At 35.8% G+C, this 18,901-nt stretch overlaps 1 protein-coding gene across 4 annotated transcripts; it reads right to left on the bottom strand.

The window, feature by feature from the left end:
• On the bottom strand, positions 662–16,404 carry LOC109726298 (SUPPRESSOR OF ABI3-5). 4 transcript variants are annotated; one of them, XM_020255816.1, is made up of 16 exons: positions 15,919–16,401; positions 14,021–14,153; positions 13,778–13,818; positions 12,772–13,531; positions 12,618–12,689; positions 12,432–12,524; positions 12,269–12,348; positions 10,313–10,466; positions 6,338–6,425; positions 6,172–6,263; positions 6,028–6,096; positions 5,783–5,953; positions 3,171–3,360; positions 1,984–2,970; positions 1,471–1,667; positions 662–1,176 (listed from the first exon to the last, which is right to left on the bottom strand). In XM_020255816.1, the coding sequence occupies exons 2-16, from the start codon at positions 14,066–14,068 to the stop codon at positions 997–999; spliced, it is 3,222 nt and encodes a 1,073-aa protein (XP_020111405.1). In that variant the 5' UTR covers positions 14,069–14,153; positions 15,919–16,401; the 3' UTR covers positions 662–996. The 4 variants fall into 4 exon arrangements, with proteins under 4 accessions (XP_020111405.1, XP_020111406.1, XP_020111407.1 ...); XM_020255817.1 differs by lacking the exon at positions 662–1,176 and having other exon boundaries at positions 1,490–1,765; positions 15,919–16,404; XM_020255818.1 differs by lacking the exon at positions 662–1,176 and having other exon boundaries at positions 1,625–1,824; positions 15,919–16,404.

Genomic DNA, 18,901 nt, shown 5'->3' with positions numbered 1-18,901 from the left:
ATAGGAAAAATAATTACAAATAAAGTAATTTTGGGGTAACTCTAACATCCACTCTTTTTTGTGTTAAAAATAGATTTTTTTTTTTTTTTTTTTTTTCTACCACCCAATCTTTCTTTTGTTCGTCTTCTTCTTGATCGACGGCCAGCAAGAAGCAAAATCCTCACCAACGGTTCGCACGTGGACAAATGGTGCAGCATAAGAAAATGAATTTTCAAAGCATAATAGCTGGACAGACATTTCTATTTATGTTGAAATTTGGATCCAAATTATGAACTTTGAAATAAACATGGAATTTTCATTAGACGTCAAAAGTTAAATCAGAAATCAATTTCAAATTTTAAACTAAAAAATTGGATTTCAGTTCAATTTTTTAATTATTAAATTTAAATTCAAATCATGAACTCAAATTCCATATTTTGATTTAAATTTTAAATTGAAAATCAAAATTTTAACTTAAAGCTTTAAATTCAACTTTCAAGTTCAAAATCAAACTCTTAAATTCAATTTTCAATTTCAAATTCAAGTTGAAATGCAGCAGAAATCCAATTTTGCGTTCATATTTTGAATTGCAACTCAGATTGCAATTAACAATTTAAATTTGAATTTAGTATAATATTTCATATTCGAATTCAAACTTTTTAATTCAAATCTCAATTGCAAATTTTGAACGCAAGGATAGATGAAGGAAATTCTCCAATTTGAGTAACAATTACAGAGTACCAGGTTGCTTCATAGATATGACAATCACCCCCACCACCGACTGAAACGCTCAAGCCGCAAGGGCAACTGAATAGAAGGAAGGGTACAGCTGAGAAATGAAGATGGCTTGACAGAGCATCTAAGCAGCAGTCACCAAAAAGAGACATACTAAAGACTTTAAATAGCAGAACCATAACGCAGGCGGCGCAAAGCGGAAGAACAAGCAAGCTGTGGAAACAAAACAAGACCATAGGATAGGTAATCACTGCTTTTCTTTCTGTTTTCTCCGGCACACGCTCAAGACATTTCGCGGAATCTTGCAATTGCTTTCTTCTGGATGATGGTTCGATAGCTGTCTCCAGATTGCGCCTCCAATGAGGGATCTATTTTCCTCTGCTGACACCCAAGACCGGCCCTGTCGTCCGCGACTTTTGCTTGGACGGGTTCCTTGATGCCACTCCCATCCTTCCCGAGTCCCTGGAATTTTATATGCCGAACACAAAACAAAGGGAAAGAAATATGAAGACAAACAGAATTCAGCAGGAAGAAAAAGAATTCAAACGGCGGTTTGGTCCAAATTTCTCATGACCCTCAAAGCATCGAATATTTTCTAGGGAAAAGAGAACTTAGGACCGTATTTTCCCACGAAAAGATTCAACAAATATAAAGAGGCATATAGGCATAAAATTGTTAGATAATAAAAAAGAAAAAAGAAAAAAAAAATTATGTGGATTATTAAGATGTGTAAAGGACGGAGATTAAGGGAGGTACCAGTCCTTCTTGCCAGCCCATGCTGCGGAGAATCCTGTTACCCACATTGCTTTCATCAATGGCACGATCGGCGGTGATATGCTCGTAACTTTCAGTGTTGCTTAGTGTTTCACCAATACCCCGTCCACCAACACCGGGGGGGAATGGCATTGCTCCTATCTCACTGGAGGAACTTTTTCGATATTGACAGTCACCAGCTTGACCAAAAAAGGCATTTCCAGATTGATTAATATGTATTGCATACATACGTAAGAAACAGTTTCAGTCGGAGAATTTGGCCAGGGCAGCAAAGAATCTACACAGTGTCAGCTGAAGGAGTGACATAAAACACATCCCATCTTACTAACAGATAAACTGAGAGACGAAATATGCTTTTCATCAAAATCAATAATCTTTTAGCCAAATGAGACACATCGATAAATAGAAATTGATGATGACATACTAAGATGTTTTGGTACCACACTATTCATTTACAAATAAATGAATGCAGTAGAAATCATTGAGAATGCTTACTTGAATCCCCAAGTTCGATGTCTGGCAAATCATTCCCCACAGATGAAGACGATGACCCATAGAGGTTTCGTCTCTCCGCAGCCCGGTCTCTATATGTTGTCTGTTCCCTGTGCATAGATTGGGTTGGCGTCTCAGAGAACCTCCGCTTCCCACCACCCCCAGGCCCAGATGATGGATACGAACCAAGTGCTGATGCATCTGTTCTGAAGGGCGCAGCAGAAGCAGGAGCCTCCGTATTAATATTGGCTAACACTGATCCCTCGGTACATGCAACGGAGGTACCCACAAGAGAAGAGGTGGGAAATGTGGTGGCCGACTTTGTAACCCCTCTCCCAGAGCCTCTTATAACACCCATGACGGTACCTCCTAAACTATTACTCACTGGTCTCGGCTTTATCTGAGAATCTGAATCAACCGGTTGACTAGAGATGGATGGTGTAGCACCATGGTCAACAACTGAAGTGTAAACCGATGCTGTGCTCGACTCTCTGGGATTTCCAAACTCATATTTTAGCTTATTTTTTGATGATGAACTCGCAGAGGCAATGAATGAAGTATTATGCTTATCATCTGTTAAGCTAACCGGTTCCTTGTCATCAAGGACGACACGGGCAGCCTGCCCCTCATGATTTCTTTGCTTCCACATTGCCAAGACATTATTCATCTTCTTCTTGTTGGCTAGGAGACTCGTCTTGGATGCCAACTTAATTTCTTTTGACTTCTCCTTTTCCTTTTTCTCTGCAGCTAATGCCGCATTTGCAGCAGCTTGAACAGCATCAGGCAAGGAAACTTTCTCATTTGGTTTTATCGTAGCTGCAGGTGCAGATATCACTACTTTTCTACTATTATTACTATCTGTTGCTTTTGAAGATTCATTTGCTGACTCTCCCAGTGTCTTACTGTTGCTCTGATCACCACAAGGGACATACTGCTGCGTTTGTTGATCATAAGAATACCAAACTCCTGTATTACTATCATAGTAAAGGCCTGCATGAAAAGACAACATATTATGCAATCAAAAAAACATATTATGCAATCAACTAGATAAATGTCCTGTAAAATGCTGCGAACCTATGACCTATCATAGGTTTAAGGACAACGAACAACTAAAGTAGTGAAGAAATGCTAGTATCTTAAGGCAGCTTTTTAATAAAGTGGGCTATGAAACTTGGTAACAAGACGCTCACCAGTGTTTCCATCATAATAGAAACCGGAAGCAGCATCATAGTAATAACCAGATTTTTCATCCCATACAAACCCACACTGTGAAGCTGAACCACTTTTCTGAGCTTCTGTGTTTGCATTTTGCCCATGACTACTGGTAGATTGCTTGTCATCAGCATTGTACTCCTTTGGAGCCCAACCTGCAGTGTTGTACTGAAAAACAAACTGCATATTTAGTTTCTCCTTGCAGAACCACAAATATTGACAGCAAAGTTTGACTGCTAAGTAAATCACCATTTAAGATATATTCGCATGAATTCTTGTAGACTGTAGACTAAATACCATAAAACATATCAAGTTTAACTTCCACCAAATTCTTTCACGACACTGCATAACTCCTAAATTTCTGGAACTCCGCAGAAAAAATTATGCAACATTGAAGTCCAAAACTTTTTTAAGAGCATCTAGATCTTAGAAGTTTAAAGTATTGAAACAAGCTGATTGCTTCATCGGGGATAATTATAATATGGCATTATTATTAAGGCAAAAGAGTGGCTGAAAAGCATCTGAAAGGTTGAAACCACAACAGCTCGAGCTTGCACTAACTCACGTATTATCAATTCAACCAACCTTAGATAAGTAAATTACAACTAAATTCAGATTACTATAATGTGCTACGATATCTTTAATATTTTTATGGTGCCAAAGTTCAATTGCATAACAATTTGATTATTAATGGCAGTGTTGACAATCCTACAGTCCATGCCATTGCCAGATATGTACTGGCAATAGCAAGGCCTACGTATCGACGCATGCCAACAAGCTGGACATTTTATGTCCAGAAAACCTAGATCTACTAAATTTAGTTCTTTCCTTTCCTAAGCTACTCTATGAATAGAGCATCTACATTGTTGTTAGCATTATTTTTCATTAAAGGTCTTTTCAGTTTTTCCAAATATAACAGGAAAGTAGTTGAGAAAACATTAACTGGAGTGTAAAGATTAAATCTTATAGATCTATCTAATCATGAGCAATAATGAATACTAATGAAAAATGCACATTGTTTGTGTTGCGAAAATTAGAATTCATTAGATTTTTCAGAACTTTTTTTTTTTGTCATTTGAGAATATTACGAAATCAACTCACTAACTAAGAAACTGTGTCAAACCATATAGGTCTAGGTAAAGTAAACAATGCAGGGTTTCCCTTTGCAATTGCAATAATTAATTTTATGGTTTTAGCATGAGAAAAGAAATTAAATTTTTGATATTTTACCTTATGTCCTCCTAATTATTGTTGACTTACAAAAATAGACGGGGAGAAAAAGAACTTAACAATGCCCTGCATGAAAGCTTCACTCCTGAACAGATTCATTTTATGATCATGCTTACTATATATTAAGGTCTGGTTACACCACAAAAAGTTCCAACATATTTAGATAAATACCAAATAAACTAAACAACTTGAGATTATAGCACTTCTAAAATTCTGGTCCAATTAAGTTTTTATAGCTATTAGAATGCACGATGAGCATTGATAACTCAAAAATGAGCCACAAAAGCCAATTCCAAAGGTGAGCCAGTGGAGGGCCGCGCCATGCCACATCTACCTAGTACAAGCTGTCGCACACACTGTTCCAACTGTGGTTTGGCATGTACAGTCCAAACAGTGGCTGTTATTTGTGATTATTAGCAAACACTAACAACACAAGGAATCTACCATAGTTGCTTTAACTCCTAATTGTTTATTTAACTCAACAAAGACTACTCTGGACAAACACCTAATAATATACCTGAATAAAAAAAAAAGAAACTAATTAATGAACTATAAAAAAAAAACACTAATTAATTAATGAACTGTCTGCAACACCAGATTCCAGGTTTCGTTTGGTACAGTTGCCACTTTTTCAGACACATCCTACGCAACAGAGTGCATCGATGGATGGTGAATTGATCACAATATATACAAGTACAGTCTTACTTTGACAATAAAAAAGCAAAAAACTTTTTTCTTGTATTAAGAAGACACTGCTCCACATCCGGCTATAGCACGTTGCAAGTTAACCAACAATGAGAACACTATAAAATCCATCCATTAGCACATCCAATCACATATAAAAGGAAAGAATACCAAACAAGGAAAATGGCTTGAACTAGACTGACGTTGGGACTGTGTACAAGTTCTGGAAATGGAATCTAGTTAAGATTAAAGATATAAAACAAATTGAGAAAAGAGCTTGAATTTAGATAACCATACAGGTAGAATGAAGAAGAAAGACATGGAAAGGCCTTCATAGGCACTATCTCCGGACAAAGTAAAGAGCACTTGAGTTATACAAACATATAAATTATAACATGGGAAGAGAAAGTAAAAGCAGGAATGGTCTAATAATTTTATATTGAAACCAGGGTAATCCAAAAACTGTTCAGAAAATAGGAAGAACTCTATTACTTTTTTATGGAAAACATACTAAAGTCAACCAATGTAGTTGGACAATAATGTTCTTTTTTTTCCAAAAACAAAACCAGGGTAAATCAAGTATAAACTATTCAAGAGGACTAATGTTCAAACTTAAGCGAATATTCATTATGTTGAAGATACGGAAAATCATTGGATAAGGGTTGGCATGAAAGACCTGTTGAGAAAATGTTGCTGCCTCAATTGCAGCTGCTGCAAGACTGCTTGATGGTGGAGCCCCTGACACGGGCCCGTGTATGCTTTTGGCATATGCTACACGTAAAATTTGACCCTTTTTTTCAATTGCTCTTCCATTTGTTGCTTCAAGCGCTTTTGTAGCATCGTCCACCTATAAACCCCCAAACAAAGAAATGAGAATCTTACAGAGAGAAAGAGACAGCAATAAAGTAGTCACCTCCTTACCGAATGGAAATGGACGAAAGCAAAACCCCTGGATACATGAGTAAACTTATCTCTAACAAGGCGAAGGTCCTGCAAACAGAGTATTGGATCGGATGTTTGTAAAAAATTACAATTTTAAATAAACACAAGGACCACTTCCTCCACCTTTATAGGAGCATGCTTGGAAAATTCATAGCGAAGCATTTCCTCATCAGCATTTTCATCTAAGCCTCGAACAACTAAGACATGTGTAGGACCTAACAAGAAGTTGCAATTTGTCAATGAACATTACAATATTGTATCAGAAGCTTGGAAAGAGTAGGAAACTTACCAGAATCAGATCCCCTTTTCCCAAGTAGTGCTGGAGTGGAGGCTGTGGCATCAGCTGGCGGAGCATCCTCCATCCGTGGCTCATTGCACTTCATTGCAAGATCAAATAGAAAAGGAACAAAAAAAAATCAACACAAAAATATATAAATAAATGCAGATTTATCTGTAGTGGAACTGAACTGGTTCAACTTATGGGAAGAAAATTGAAATGCAAATTGATAGACCGACAGGATAGAAATATAAATTCATATGAAAGGCAAATTGAAAAAATAAAAAGAATAGAAATAGTGAGCAGCCACGCAAGATGAACTTTTACAACATCTCACATTCAACGAGGATCACATCAGAAATACAGCTTTGTAGAAGTAACTCATAAAAGAACATTGTAACACTGTGGAATTTATCAGGCATGCAGCATTTAATCGATGGCCTGTCTTACATATCAGCTTCGTAAGGCACTTGATGCAAAGAACAAAATCCAGAGTCTGGTTTCTCTCCCTTTTCTTACATCAAGTAATAAATTGTTGCGGGCTTTTGAATTTTCATACACATTTACTAACAAAAACTACTAAGAGGTCCAGAAAAGAGTTTATAGTAAATTACGTGGGATCAATTTTCATCCAGTATTACTCCTTCTGATCAGTAAACAGGAAGCCAGTTTGTGAAATTGATCTGCCACTCATTTATGTACATTGCTAAATTCGATGACAATTGATTAATGGTTTATGCGGTCAACAAAATCCACTTATATTAATTTAGATATACATAAGATTTCTAGAATGTTATGCAAACTCTCTATTGCCAGCAACATAAAGGTTTAGCCCAAAAAGACTGGTCATTAAAGCACAGAAAGGGAAGATAGTATTCATGGTGCCATTACTGTTAGTCGAACCGGCCAAAATGGTCTTCAAGATTTTGAAGCTGCAGTAGTCCAACGATAAGGTAACAATAAGGTAAAGAACAGGACAATGAAAAGGGATCTAGCAACAAATGTCTTGGGTGTTTGCTCCCAACACATACAATTTACCAATGTATTACACAGGTAGGAAGGATTAGCTGCATATGCTAATCTACTTCGAGATGCACTTAGTAGGAAGTATCGATTAAAATCACCATTTATGACATTGTGAGATAACAACACGTTACATGTTTAATATCAATACTAAGGATTGCCGTGACGCTGAACACAGTGGCACAGCATGGCACAGGGCGTGCCCCCCCAAGGCACGCTTTAACAAGGAATTTTTTAACTATGTTCTCATGAAAAAAAATAGTTTTTCAGTGTGTTTTAACATCGTTAAAGGCTATAAAAATGTTTATGTATTACATTTCACAAAGTAAGAATATAATCATAATCATCTTAATAACTAAAGTAAATCATTTTATATATACTATGAATTTATTTATAATGCATGAAACCAAAACCAAAATCATAATTGGAGAAAAATTTATAGCGAAACACTACCATGGATGAAATCACTAGATCTAAAATGATAAAAGAAATTGGAGAAAATCTTTTTATTAGTAATTTTTCACTAAAAGTTGGTTTGTAATGCAATGGAACTAACTAATTGCTCCAAATGTTAGTAGATTTACAAGATCTGCATATTTTTAAATAGGCTAAAATATAGAAAATTCCCTATAAATATCTGTTTTTGCACTTTACCCCCATCTTTTAAAAATCTATATTTTGCCCCCTTAAAATTTAAAGTTGTGACACTTAATTCAGCATTGTTACAATTTCTTCACTATTTCATATATAAATTGTGTGGTACAACTAGGCAATTAATATACTCATTTTACCATTAGAAAAGACGAAAAAAGAAAAACAAATTAGTAAATAGTGGTCGATCTCTTTTTAAGATACCTAATTTGAAAGAAAATATAAGATTCTAATGTATTCCAACCATTTTTAAGGATGTAATGGGTTATCACAAGTAAATTTCTTGGCTATACGCCTATACCATACAACTTATACATGGAATAGTAACAAAATTGCAACAGTGCCGAGTTAAATGTAAATTTTAAAAAGGCAAAGTAGAGGTTTTTAAAAGACGGGATAACATGAAAAAGCAGGTACTTATAGTAGGGATTTCCATATTTAACCTTTTAAATATGAAAAAGCTTTTGCAAAACATATATAGAAAAAACCTATTTCGCCAATATAGCTTCGGCATGACTTTGTGCCAAGTGCCGGCAGAGCCTTGGCACGATACAGCATGGGCAGCACAGGGCGGCACAAGCAATCCTTGATCAATACATTATAGATGTAGATGACTTGAACGTACTAACACTTTTCTTTCTTAGGTGACGATAAGATATTATTATCTTATCAATGTCAGTTGTGCAAATGGTGAGGTATTCCTTGCTCCCTATAGAGGACGGGGCTACAACCTAATTGAGACATAATTACTTGCTGTCTTATGTATTTTTATCCTTCTTGGGCGGAAGTAATTTGCTATAAATGTTGTACTGCAATCCGCTTATGAGATGAACTCATCCACCATGTATTACATACATTTATCTTTAGAGCTATTTAGTAAGGGGTTAATAATTGGGAGAGATAAATATTATCCCTATTACATTTAATGAAGTAAATGTTACTTTTGCAAAAAGAAATTTTCCTACAATGATGTCTAATTGTGTTATGAATAAAAGCGAAGAAAGGAGGGGGAGAAAAAAAGAGATAAAGGGATGAGAAGAATGTGAAGAGAGATAAAGGAGAAATGATGAGAGAACAAGTGAAAAGAGAAAAGGAAAGAAAAAGTATAGAGAGAAAGTAAGAGTAGAGAAAGTAACGAGGGGAGAGAAAGTGAAGGAAGATACTACAAGGAGAGAGGTATGAGAGAGAGTGAAGAGAAATAATAAGAGACAATGAAGAGAGAGTGAAGAGTCAGAAACTAAGGAGAGAGAGTGAAAAAAGAAAGCAAGGAGAGAGAAAGGAGAAAGAAAGGAGAGAGAAAGTGTAGAGAGAGTGAGGAGAGAAATAAAGAGAGAATAGTGAAGGTAGGGAAAATGAAGAGAGAGAATGCAAGGAGAGAGAGTAAAAGAATGATGTAAGAAACTTCAAAATTTTCTTTCTTAGATATTATCTCTTTCAGCTATTTTAACCTCATTGTAACTTTGTCGTCCGTCCGTCCGCCTGCCCACTTGCCCATTTGAGGTCAAAGGAAGGTGAAATGTTCACCTCCCTTAAAAGTTCACCATGCATACCAAACATAATTAATAGGGGTGACAACTTACAGGAGTAACAAACGTACCCTTAAGTAAACTTTGCTTTGTAATTATTTTTAACACGTACCTTCATAAACTATATTTTGTTTTAGCCGCTTATTTTCTTTGTGATAGTTATTCAATTCTCTGAGTAATAGCCGCTTATTTTCTTTGGATCAAAATTATTTGTAACTGACTTGGAACCAAAGAAGATGCAATATAAGTAATCTTAGTTATGCATTTTGATGACAGCCTAAATTATGGGTTAATGGAAGATAAAGCACAAGATTATTGATTAGTCTAATCAATTATGTTTCTTGATGAATAAAACTCGAATACTTTTATGTATTTTATAAGTTAGCTAGTTTATTACTTGATGTCATTAACCATCCCAAAAACTTTTTTGTATATTTCATTATAAAACAAACATAAATAATACCAACAATTCTTCCCATATCATATCCCCAACATATTGTTTCCTGATATTTTAGAAATTGTCGTATTTTTATATCAATATTATGTAGTACCCAAGTTTCATATCCATGTCTGTAAAGCATAGCAAAGAAATGCAAGACTAGTTTAGACAATTTTGATAAATTGCTCATTTGCGCTTCTTCCACATGTTGAGATGCCATTCCACTAAGCATGATGTATATTGACAAAATCACACAACCAGTAAAGTGGCACTATATAACAAGCAAGCTTCCAAGGAATAATGAATGACAGTAAATGAATAAATGATATACGGAAGTCAATAAATTACCTGGAAACAGAAAGTTCGGCGAGCAAAATTTACACATCCACAAATTGTACACATCCAATCACATGGTGCAGCAGTAGTTCTGTTGTACCCATGGCTAGACCTCATCAAACTTTCTTGTCCTAGAGGCGTACCTGCCCCACCAGTAGGCCTACTACTGCAAGACACAAGGTAACAAGCAAAAAACATAATATGATTAAGGGTAACAACATTAAAGATTATAAACAACAAAATCTTGCCGACAGCAATAGCAAGTTCAGAATAATATAATAGCCATTTATGCTCCAATCTGTCTGAACTTATGCCAACAGATTATATTTATTAATAACATCCAAAAAAACACTTCCAAGTGAAACTCTTATAACGTTGAATCACACATTCAAGGATGTAACATTACTAGCACTCATATCCTTAGAGATACTTCCATGAAAAATAAATGTGTAATGTCTGTTATACATTTTAATCTGAATTAGACTTGTAAGAAATGTATAACATCAGTACTGAGCACCAATGTAAGAAGTGCTCAGACCATACCTTCTTGAAAATAAAATGGCTCAGCACAATATATTTGCTGAACTGATGACATGAGACAACTCACACAACTATGAAATATGGACTAAGATATGGGAAACAAATGCTAGGATATTAAGATAAATAAAATTACATTCATACATCCAAACATTCATGTATATTTCTAATAATATATGTAACTATGCATATACAAATATGTGAACATAAAGTTACATGGACATATAAATGTATAACACCACTTGTGCTTTCATGTCCTCACCCATCGGCAGGCACCCGTGTGCATGTGTGAGAGCACTTGCTGAGGCACACCCTCACACACCATAGAAAGAGATCTATTTTAGATAGCTTACGTTTTATTTGACAGAAAATCATGTGCAACCTACGACACTAAATACCCAACCAAACATCTATAATTTATTCACAAAAAAAACTAAAAGTCAATAACATATTCTTGAATTATGATTATATTATAGAACTCCCATCATTAATGTACTCTTTTTGGAATGTATCCAAGAAATATTGTAAAAATATTTGAGCCATATCAACATTTTCAATTTATTGTCGAAAATTATATATCCAACGAGTATATATCAAGTATCCAATGAACAAAATTTCTAACACCGTCCTATATAGACAGGCCTAAACTATTGATAGATCATGCATCACACTTATGCAAGTTGTGTAGGATTATATTGCAACAAGACCAAATAAGATATTAACATACTAACAACCCTCTTCAGAAAAGAATTGAAAAAACAACACCCTTATTTTGCTAGAGCATAATATTACAGGATTATAACTGGACAGAAAAACATTATGCAATCAAACAAAGACACCAGATTCAAGAAACCAGTTTCCTGGACTGAGACTAACAGCCGGAAGTACAAATTAAAACTGTACAAATGCAGGCTAATGAAAGCTATCACATATTGAGAGCTACTATGCTACCAAGCAAGTAAAAGTTTGGGTTCGATGTAAAAGACAACACTAACAGCACCAACTAATAGTATGTCAGATCATTGCTCACATCTAGCCACATTGCTTCAGCTCCAATTATCTTAAGGCACATACCCAATGGTTTACTACACGTTACTAACTGTAACTTCACTACAGTACTTTCTTAAATGTCCTTAACGGTCTACCGTCAACCACCAAAAATCATGATCATATTATCATAATACTCCATTCTACCTAATAGGCCAATCACCGCCCAGCACAAAATTGGTTTCCCTTGACACTGTGCCACCAAAAACCACTGCATTGTAAATTAAACGACACAAGCAGCAAAACAAACTAGTCTTGCTATGACAAGAAGGATAAGGAGAAAGGATAAAAAAGAAGTCATTTCGACTAAGTTATTTCAACTGAATAGAGGCCCTAATGCAAAATCTTAAAATAGAAACACCTTTCCTACAGAAATACCCCTACCTATACTCAAAAAATAGCTTCCTCCCATCGATCATCAGACCATTTTCTCCAATACCAGCCATCATGCTGCGTGCAGCTTCCTGTGGAAAGGGTAGGAGACTGTAAGTATACAATCAGTCGACAAAGCAGTAGCCAAGAGTGAAAGATATTCCATGATAAATACCACTGTAGGAAAGTCAATAAAAGCAAAGCCACGAGAGATGCCAGTACTCCTCTCCTTTATTACACGTACATGGCGAAGAGGTCCCCACTCAGCCTGCAATGCATTAAAACACAATGCATTAAAACCTAAAAATAACAAATCTTGTTACATTTGCAAGACAAATAGAATAAAAAAAGCAAATCATACAAGAATTTGATATAAATCTTCTTCAGTTGTCTTTTGTGATAGTCCCTTGACAACAAGAGTGGCTGAAGGGGCCTACAAGAAACAAATGTTGTACTCTGATTAGTACATAGAAGGCATAGATATATGGAGATTTGATGTGCAAATATGGTCTTACCACTGAGTCAGGATATCTTTTCTCATCACGTTCATAATCCCTCCGCCTGTCACTCCTATCATATCGACTATCATCATAACTGCTCTCTCTATAACTTCGACCATGACTCCTACTTCGAGGTGATCTTGATCTCGATCGGTCATCACGTCCTTGGGAGCGAGAACGCTCACGATGCCTATATGGACTTTGATCTCTTTCACGACTCAAGCCTCTTTTTTCCCGTCCACGATCTCTTGATTCACGTCTTCGCCAGCCGCTCTCTCTCCTGCCCTTCTCACGATCAGACTCATAATTGTAACGATCATAGTCATAATCTCTTTCACGACTATTCTCCCTGCTTTGGTGAGAGAAATGGCGTGGAAGATCATAATCACTACCAAGTTCATCACGCTCTCTAGCCCCCATCCTTGCATGCTTATCAAAACCATAATCATGGTAATTGTCCGTTTCATAATAATTGTTAGCAGCACGGTAACTATCACGAAATTTATCTTCTCCATGGGAGTAATCAATTTCACGACACTTTTCTGCATCACGATAATCCATCTCATGGAAGGAGTCATGTCTTCTAGATTCTCTAACAACTGTATATTCGTCATCAAAATTTCTCCTAGAATGAGGCCAAATGCCAGTTATAGGCGGTGGAGGTTGAAATATCTCCCTCTCATGTGTGTCCCGGCCAAATCCACTCCTAGGATATACAGATTCTCCAGAAAAACTTTCATCCGAAAATCTCCTACCACTGTATGAGCCACTAGCCCTGCGAAATTAAAGTGTGTAATAACATAAAGTATCTGTACTAAATTAAATGTAAAAAATACTAATCATAATAGATTTATAATAATGAAAAATCAATAAGAGATTGAAACATTAAAACACTTTGCCTCACAGGAAAAAGGACTACTATAGTTCTCACAATAAGTTTCTATGCCAAAAATAAATAAATAAATAAATTGACAAACATAATCCCAAACCAACAATATAAACTATTAAATCACTAACTCACCTGTAATCTGGCTCATTGACAGCATTGTACCCCTCCAGTGCCTGTAGATTCAACAGAATAAGCTAAGTCAGCAACAAATTTTTATGGAAGGGGCTGGGAAATCCATTCCATATCAACAGTGGCCAATGGCTTTCTTTGAAATTTCTTTAGAATGAGATGCCAATAAACATTGAGGACAACCACATTTGCCTTATATCTGCTATATCATCCTGGAGAGGTAATAAAGGAGAAAGCTGCAATTACGCTGTTATTGTCCCATCCTTGTTGCAGAGCATAATGCCCTGGATCCATTACTCGAAGGCTGCAGCAGTGTTACCCTGCAAGGTTCTTGATGATCGTCGACAACTTTGGCTGTAGGTTGTTTTGAGTAGCTATCCTGTAATGGACGCAGAGCATAAACAGAGTTATGCTGGTGTCAATAAATAACCAACCCCAATGACCAACCTCTTCAACGGAACCTTCAAATGAAACCTTCCAGTAATCATCTCATCTTCGAGTTCTTAAATCAATCACACAAGTCTTTGGAAACTTGAATTAAATAATTAAAAGAAGAGTGTTGTTCAGTACTTCCATAACTAAGAAGAGATAGAAGACTCTGTTAACTATAACATAACTTAAACAGCATGAATAACAGAAGAATTAGAATCGCATCTAGATAAAGGTGGACTTCAAGGAGGAGCCGGAATGTAGTCCTAATAATAAGCATAACAATGTTATCCAATTACCGAAAATTATTCATTAATAGTAGGACGAAATTTGCTCTTTCGACTCATATTTTACTACACCAATCATTCATTCTTAGATCTGTCCCTGCTTCAAATCCGTTGGGTCTTGATTTGAGAAATTAAACCAAAAGGCTGGCTGATTCACGAGCTATGAAGAATCTAAAGAAGGATGCACAATATCATTTCGTTTTGAAAACTGATTCACCATTGAATTCCCTCCTTATAATCATTGTGGCACCAACACATCAACATTTAGTTGAACACATGATGTGAGCGTTTATTCCAGTATGAAAGCATATAAGAGACAGTATATACTTTAATAACCTCAAATTATCTAACTTTTAAGACTTTTAAGTTATTAAGATGGAGTATTTCGTTGAACTAGATTGTAAGCAGTTCGCCTACGGAGAGCCGATAACTATGACAAATCCGCTTAGGTAGCCACATTTTCATCCAATCACAAAAATGTAAAGGAATATACTAAGCAGAAATCTTTGTTCCGAACAATGTTAGCTAAATACTACTTCAAACAGAAGTTGCACAATTTTTTCATTCCATTGAAAGCATCATTCCGAAAAGCCTTAAATTAGTAAGAACTCCAACAGGGACTACTTAGATCCAAAGATCCAAAGCTACAGCAGGTATTTTAAACAAATAAGGACCTTGTTAAGCATGTTTCTAAGATAACCAATAATATCTTCCCCTACATCTGTTTGCCTCTCCAAGCCTGATTTTGCAAACAAGTACATAAGCACCCCACACATGATAACAAAAATTACATTAGTTTTTTGAGGTCAAGCGACTTACCGAGGCAGAGGGCGCTTCACAGCACCCAAAATTGGACTGAATAGGAGACTAGATTGGATAAGGATTGGGATTAGGATTATAGTGATACTACAAAGCTTAAACTAGCATTGAACTTTTCCAAATAGCTACATTAAGTATAGTCTGATAATTACTCCTAATATGCTACCAATCCTACTCTTTCTCTCTCTCTCTCTCTCTCTCTCTCTCTCTTCCCTTTCTTACTCTCTCCTCCCTTTGCTCTCTCCTAATTCCTCCCTTGAAAGAAAATGATATTACAAAAGATAATCAGCCAATTAATCTGTGTTGATATAAAGATATCATCTGCTGCTAGAGTTTCAATGCGATCAATTTTCTGAAGATTTAAAAACGCCCAGCATCTACGATTTCAAGAACTTCCATAGACAGATACTCAAACATACGGATGGCAAGCACGACAATACAGAGAGAAAAAAAAAAAGGGAAAATCATTGCAATAATCAACCCCATCTGGCTGGCCATTAAGTTTCCGAAATAAGTTCAATACAAAGCAAGCGGATTCATGCATCTTCAGTGAGGTGAATTATAACACAGACAGAGAGAGAGAGATAGAAAGAGAGAGGGTGGTGGGACCTTCTCCGGCAGCGGCAAGGCTCGACGGACGAATCGGAACTCTGTGTGTGTGTTGTGTGTGTGTGTGTGTGTGTGAGAGAGAGAGAGAGAGAGAGAGAGAGAGAGAAGGAGGAGGAGGAGGAGGAAGAGGGCTCGGTCCGGCGGCGGCGATTCGGTGAGGGGGCCTGAGAGGTGAGAGGAGAAGCGGAGAGAAGACGCGTGACGTCGCCGGCGAGGGATTCACGAAGGGAGGAGAGAAGGAGTCGGATCCGGCGAGCCAACGGCGGTGGGCCCGAAGCGGGGTGGCAGAGAATTTGACGATGGAAGAAGAGGAGAGAAAAGGGTTTCGCTTGGGAAGCCGAGGTCCAATTTCTCGTGTGGCCTTTCGGTGGTGGGACTGCGTGGGTGGGACTCGTTCATTCCGTCCGAACCAGATCTCTCTTCTCCGTTCGCCTGGATTCGGCACCTCTTTGGCCCGCTTTTGCGGCTCGCCGCTGTGGATTCGACGATTTTCAAAGTAGAAGATGAATTGCCTGCTATGCAGTTAGGGATGTTAATGAGTATGGATACCAGAAATATTATTCGAATTTGAATTCGAATCCGAACCCAAATCCGAATGGCGCAGATTTATCTGAGCTAAACGAATATGAATTTGGTTGTAGGTAATTAGGTATAAAAAATAAAAGCCCGACAGATTTGGATACAGGTATGGATTTTGTATTTATTCAATCCGAATCCAAACCGGAATCCGAACCCGAATAAATTATATATATTTTTTTTATTTATTTATTTATACAATATATAAAATGTCTAATAATTTTTATCCATTGGATCTTCATCCAACGATATACAGTAGTCAATTTATCTTCCAAAATTCAAACCCTAATAGGTCTGTTCTATTATTTGATTGTGTTTTGAAAATTTTTAATTTTACGATAATATATTTTGAAATATGGTAAAGAGAAATCATTATTTCAGATTCAGGTTTTCGGGTTCGGGTTTTAGATTTTGAGTCGGGGTCGAATATGGTTATGAATTTTTAAAACCCACCAGGTTCGGATTCGGGTTCGGATTCGGATTTCAATTTGGTTTTCGGGTTTAGATTCGGATTTTTGAAAACCCGACTCAAACCCAACCGGATAACATCCTATATGCAGTTTTGAGGCCCTTCTAAGATTAAGGCCCTTATTTGGTCTCCAAAATTAATTTTAATTCGAAAATTTATATTTCATTAATTAAAATTTACAGAACATTAGACTGAATCTTCTAAGAAAGTAATTTTTGTAAAATGATATAGTAAAGTTGTTCGATAAATTTTCATTTTATGTTCACACATTATCTTCTTTTTTTTTTGAAGCACACCTTAAAATTTGAATTCAAAATTCAAGTTTAAATTTATAATTTATAATTTATAATCTAAGTTGAATTTAAAATTTACAATATGAAAATTTCAAATTTAAATCTAAATATAAAGTACCAATTTTTAAAATTTAAAATTTTCAAATTTGGAATTTTAAATTTTATATTTTACATTTTATATTTTATATTTACATTTAAATTTTTAAATTTTTAATTTTCAATTTTCAATTTTAAAATTTAAAAGTTGCCATTTCACTGTTAAATTGCTGCTTTTTGAGATTCTTTTCCGTTTAAAACTGCCAATAGATTCATGTTGTGCATGAAGATCACCAACTGTTAAATTGCTGCTTTTTGAGATTCTTTTTCGTTTTCTGAACAAAGTAAGTGAGGTCTCATAATCCAAAGGCAAAGTATCGTCAGTGTAATTTGAATTAACTGTGGCAGAGAACCCCCGACTGTTTCGGCGATTATCAAGAACAAACTTTCGGAATTTTCGTCTTTCTCTAAATATTGTAGCATAATCCATCTGACACTAAATCAACCAATTCTAAAAAGAAAACACTACTCAATAGTAGGACTTAGTATAAAACTAAAGGAAAATGATAGATATCAAGTACAGAAGAATGAAATCTAGTAGTTATGATCTATCATTTTTACATCAAAGATAAGAATACACTTGAAATATGATTGTTGATCAAATCTGAAAGAACAATTATGAAGTTCAAAAATACCTAATAGATTATCATAATGAAAAGAAGAAAATGATAACTTTTCTGTTTTGCGAGCTTTTAAGCCAAGTGTTATGTTACAAATTTAAATCATGAAAATTAAAATAAAGAAGCTAAAAGACCAAATTAGGCTTAATTACTCTTTGGTACATTAGTTTTTTTTTTATATACTTTATGTTATACTACCTTTTTTTCAAAAAAATCTTTAAATTGTTGTGTAGTTTGTTTACCACCCTCTGAGTTTCTTTTATGAAGTAGAATGGAACCCCTTTGCACTCTATTACGGTAAGAACTTCAATCAACCTTTCATTCTATACATCTTTTCACAAAGCTATCACTTAAAAGAGAAACTATAACAATGCCATACTACAATCCTGAGAGCAGTAACTACCTAAGATATGTGCGCTAGGTAGTTCTGGATCTCGGTGTTTAAATCGAAAATTTTAATGTTGTTGAATGGATTTGGATCGTGAAACGGTAGTCGGAAGAAATCGATGCCCGTACTTGCAGTATGGTGTGGAAGTCATCCTAAATGAGTCTCATTTCAGAGGAAAGCAGTTTAACAAATCTTTCAAAACTGAATTCAATCCTATAATACTTGGAAATTAATATCAGTGCCGAGTTGAAATGGAATGTCCCACTGTTTTTTGTAACCGCTAGAATCAACCTTCTATTTTCAATCCTATAATAATTGGAAATTAACCTCATTGCGAAGTTGAAATGGAATGACCCGCTATTTTTTGTAATCGCTAGAATCAACCTTCTATTTCCTTATTGTTCCTCCAACTCTCAATAACATTAATGCCAAGATCCGACACTTGTCATTTGATCGACTCTAAACTGATTGAAGCAGTTTCTATCTACTCGTTTAACCCTAACTTTATATCATAATCTCCATTGTCCTTAACTACTATATG

This window comes from Ananas comosus, linkage group 21 (assembly GCF_001540865.1).
Source record: "Ananas comosus cultivar F153 linkage group 21, ASM154086v1, whole genome shotgun sequence".
Lineage (NCBI taxonomy): Eukaryota > Viridiplantae > Streptophyta > Magnoliopsida > Poales > Bromeliaceae > Ananas > Ananas comosus.
The sequence above is the reverse complement of the archived record's forward strand: the minus strand, read 5'-3'. Positions and strand labels throughout refer to the sequence as shown.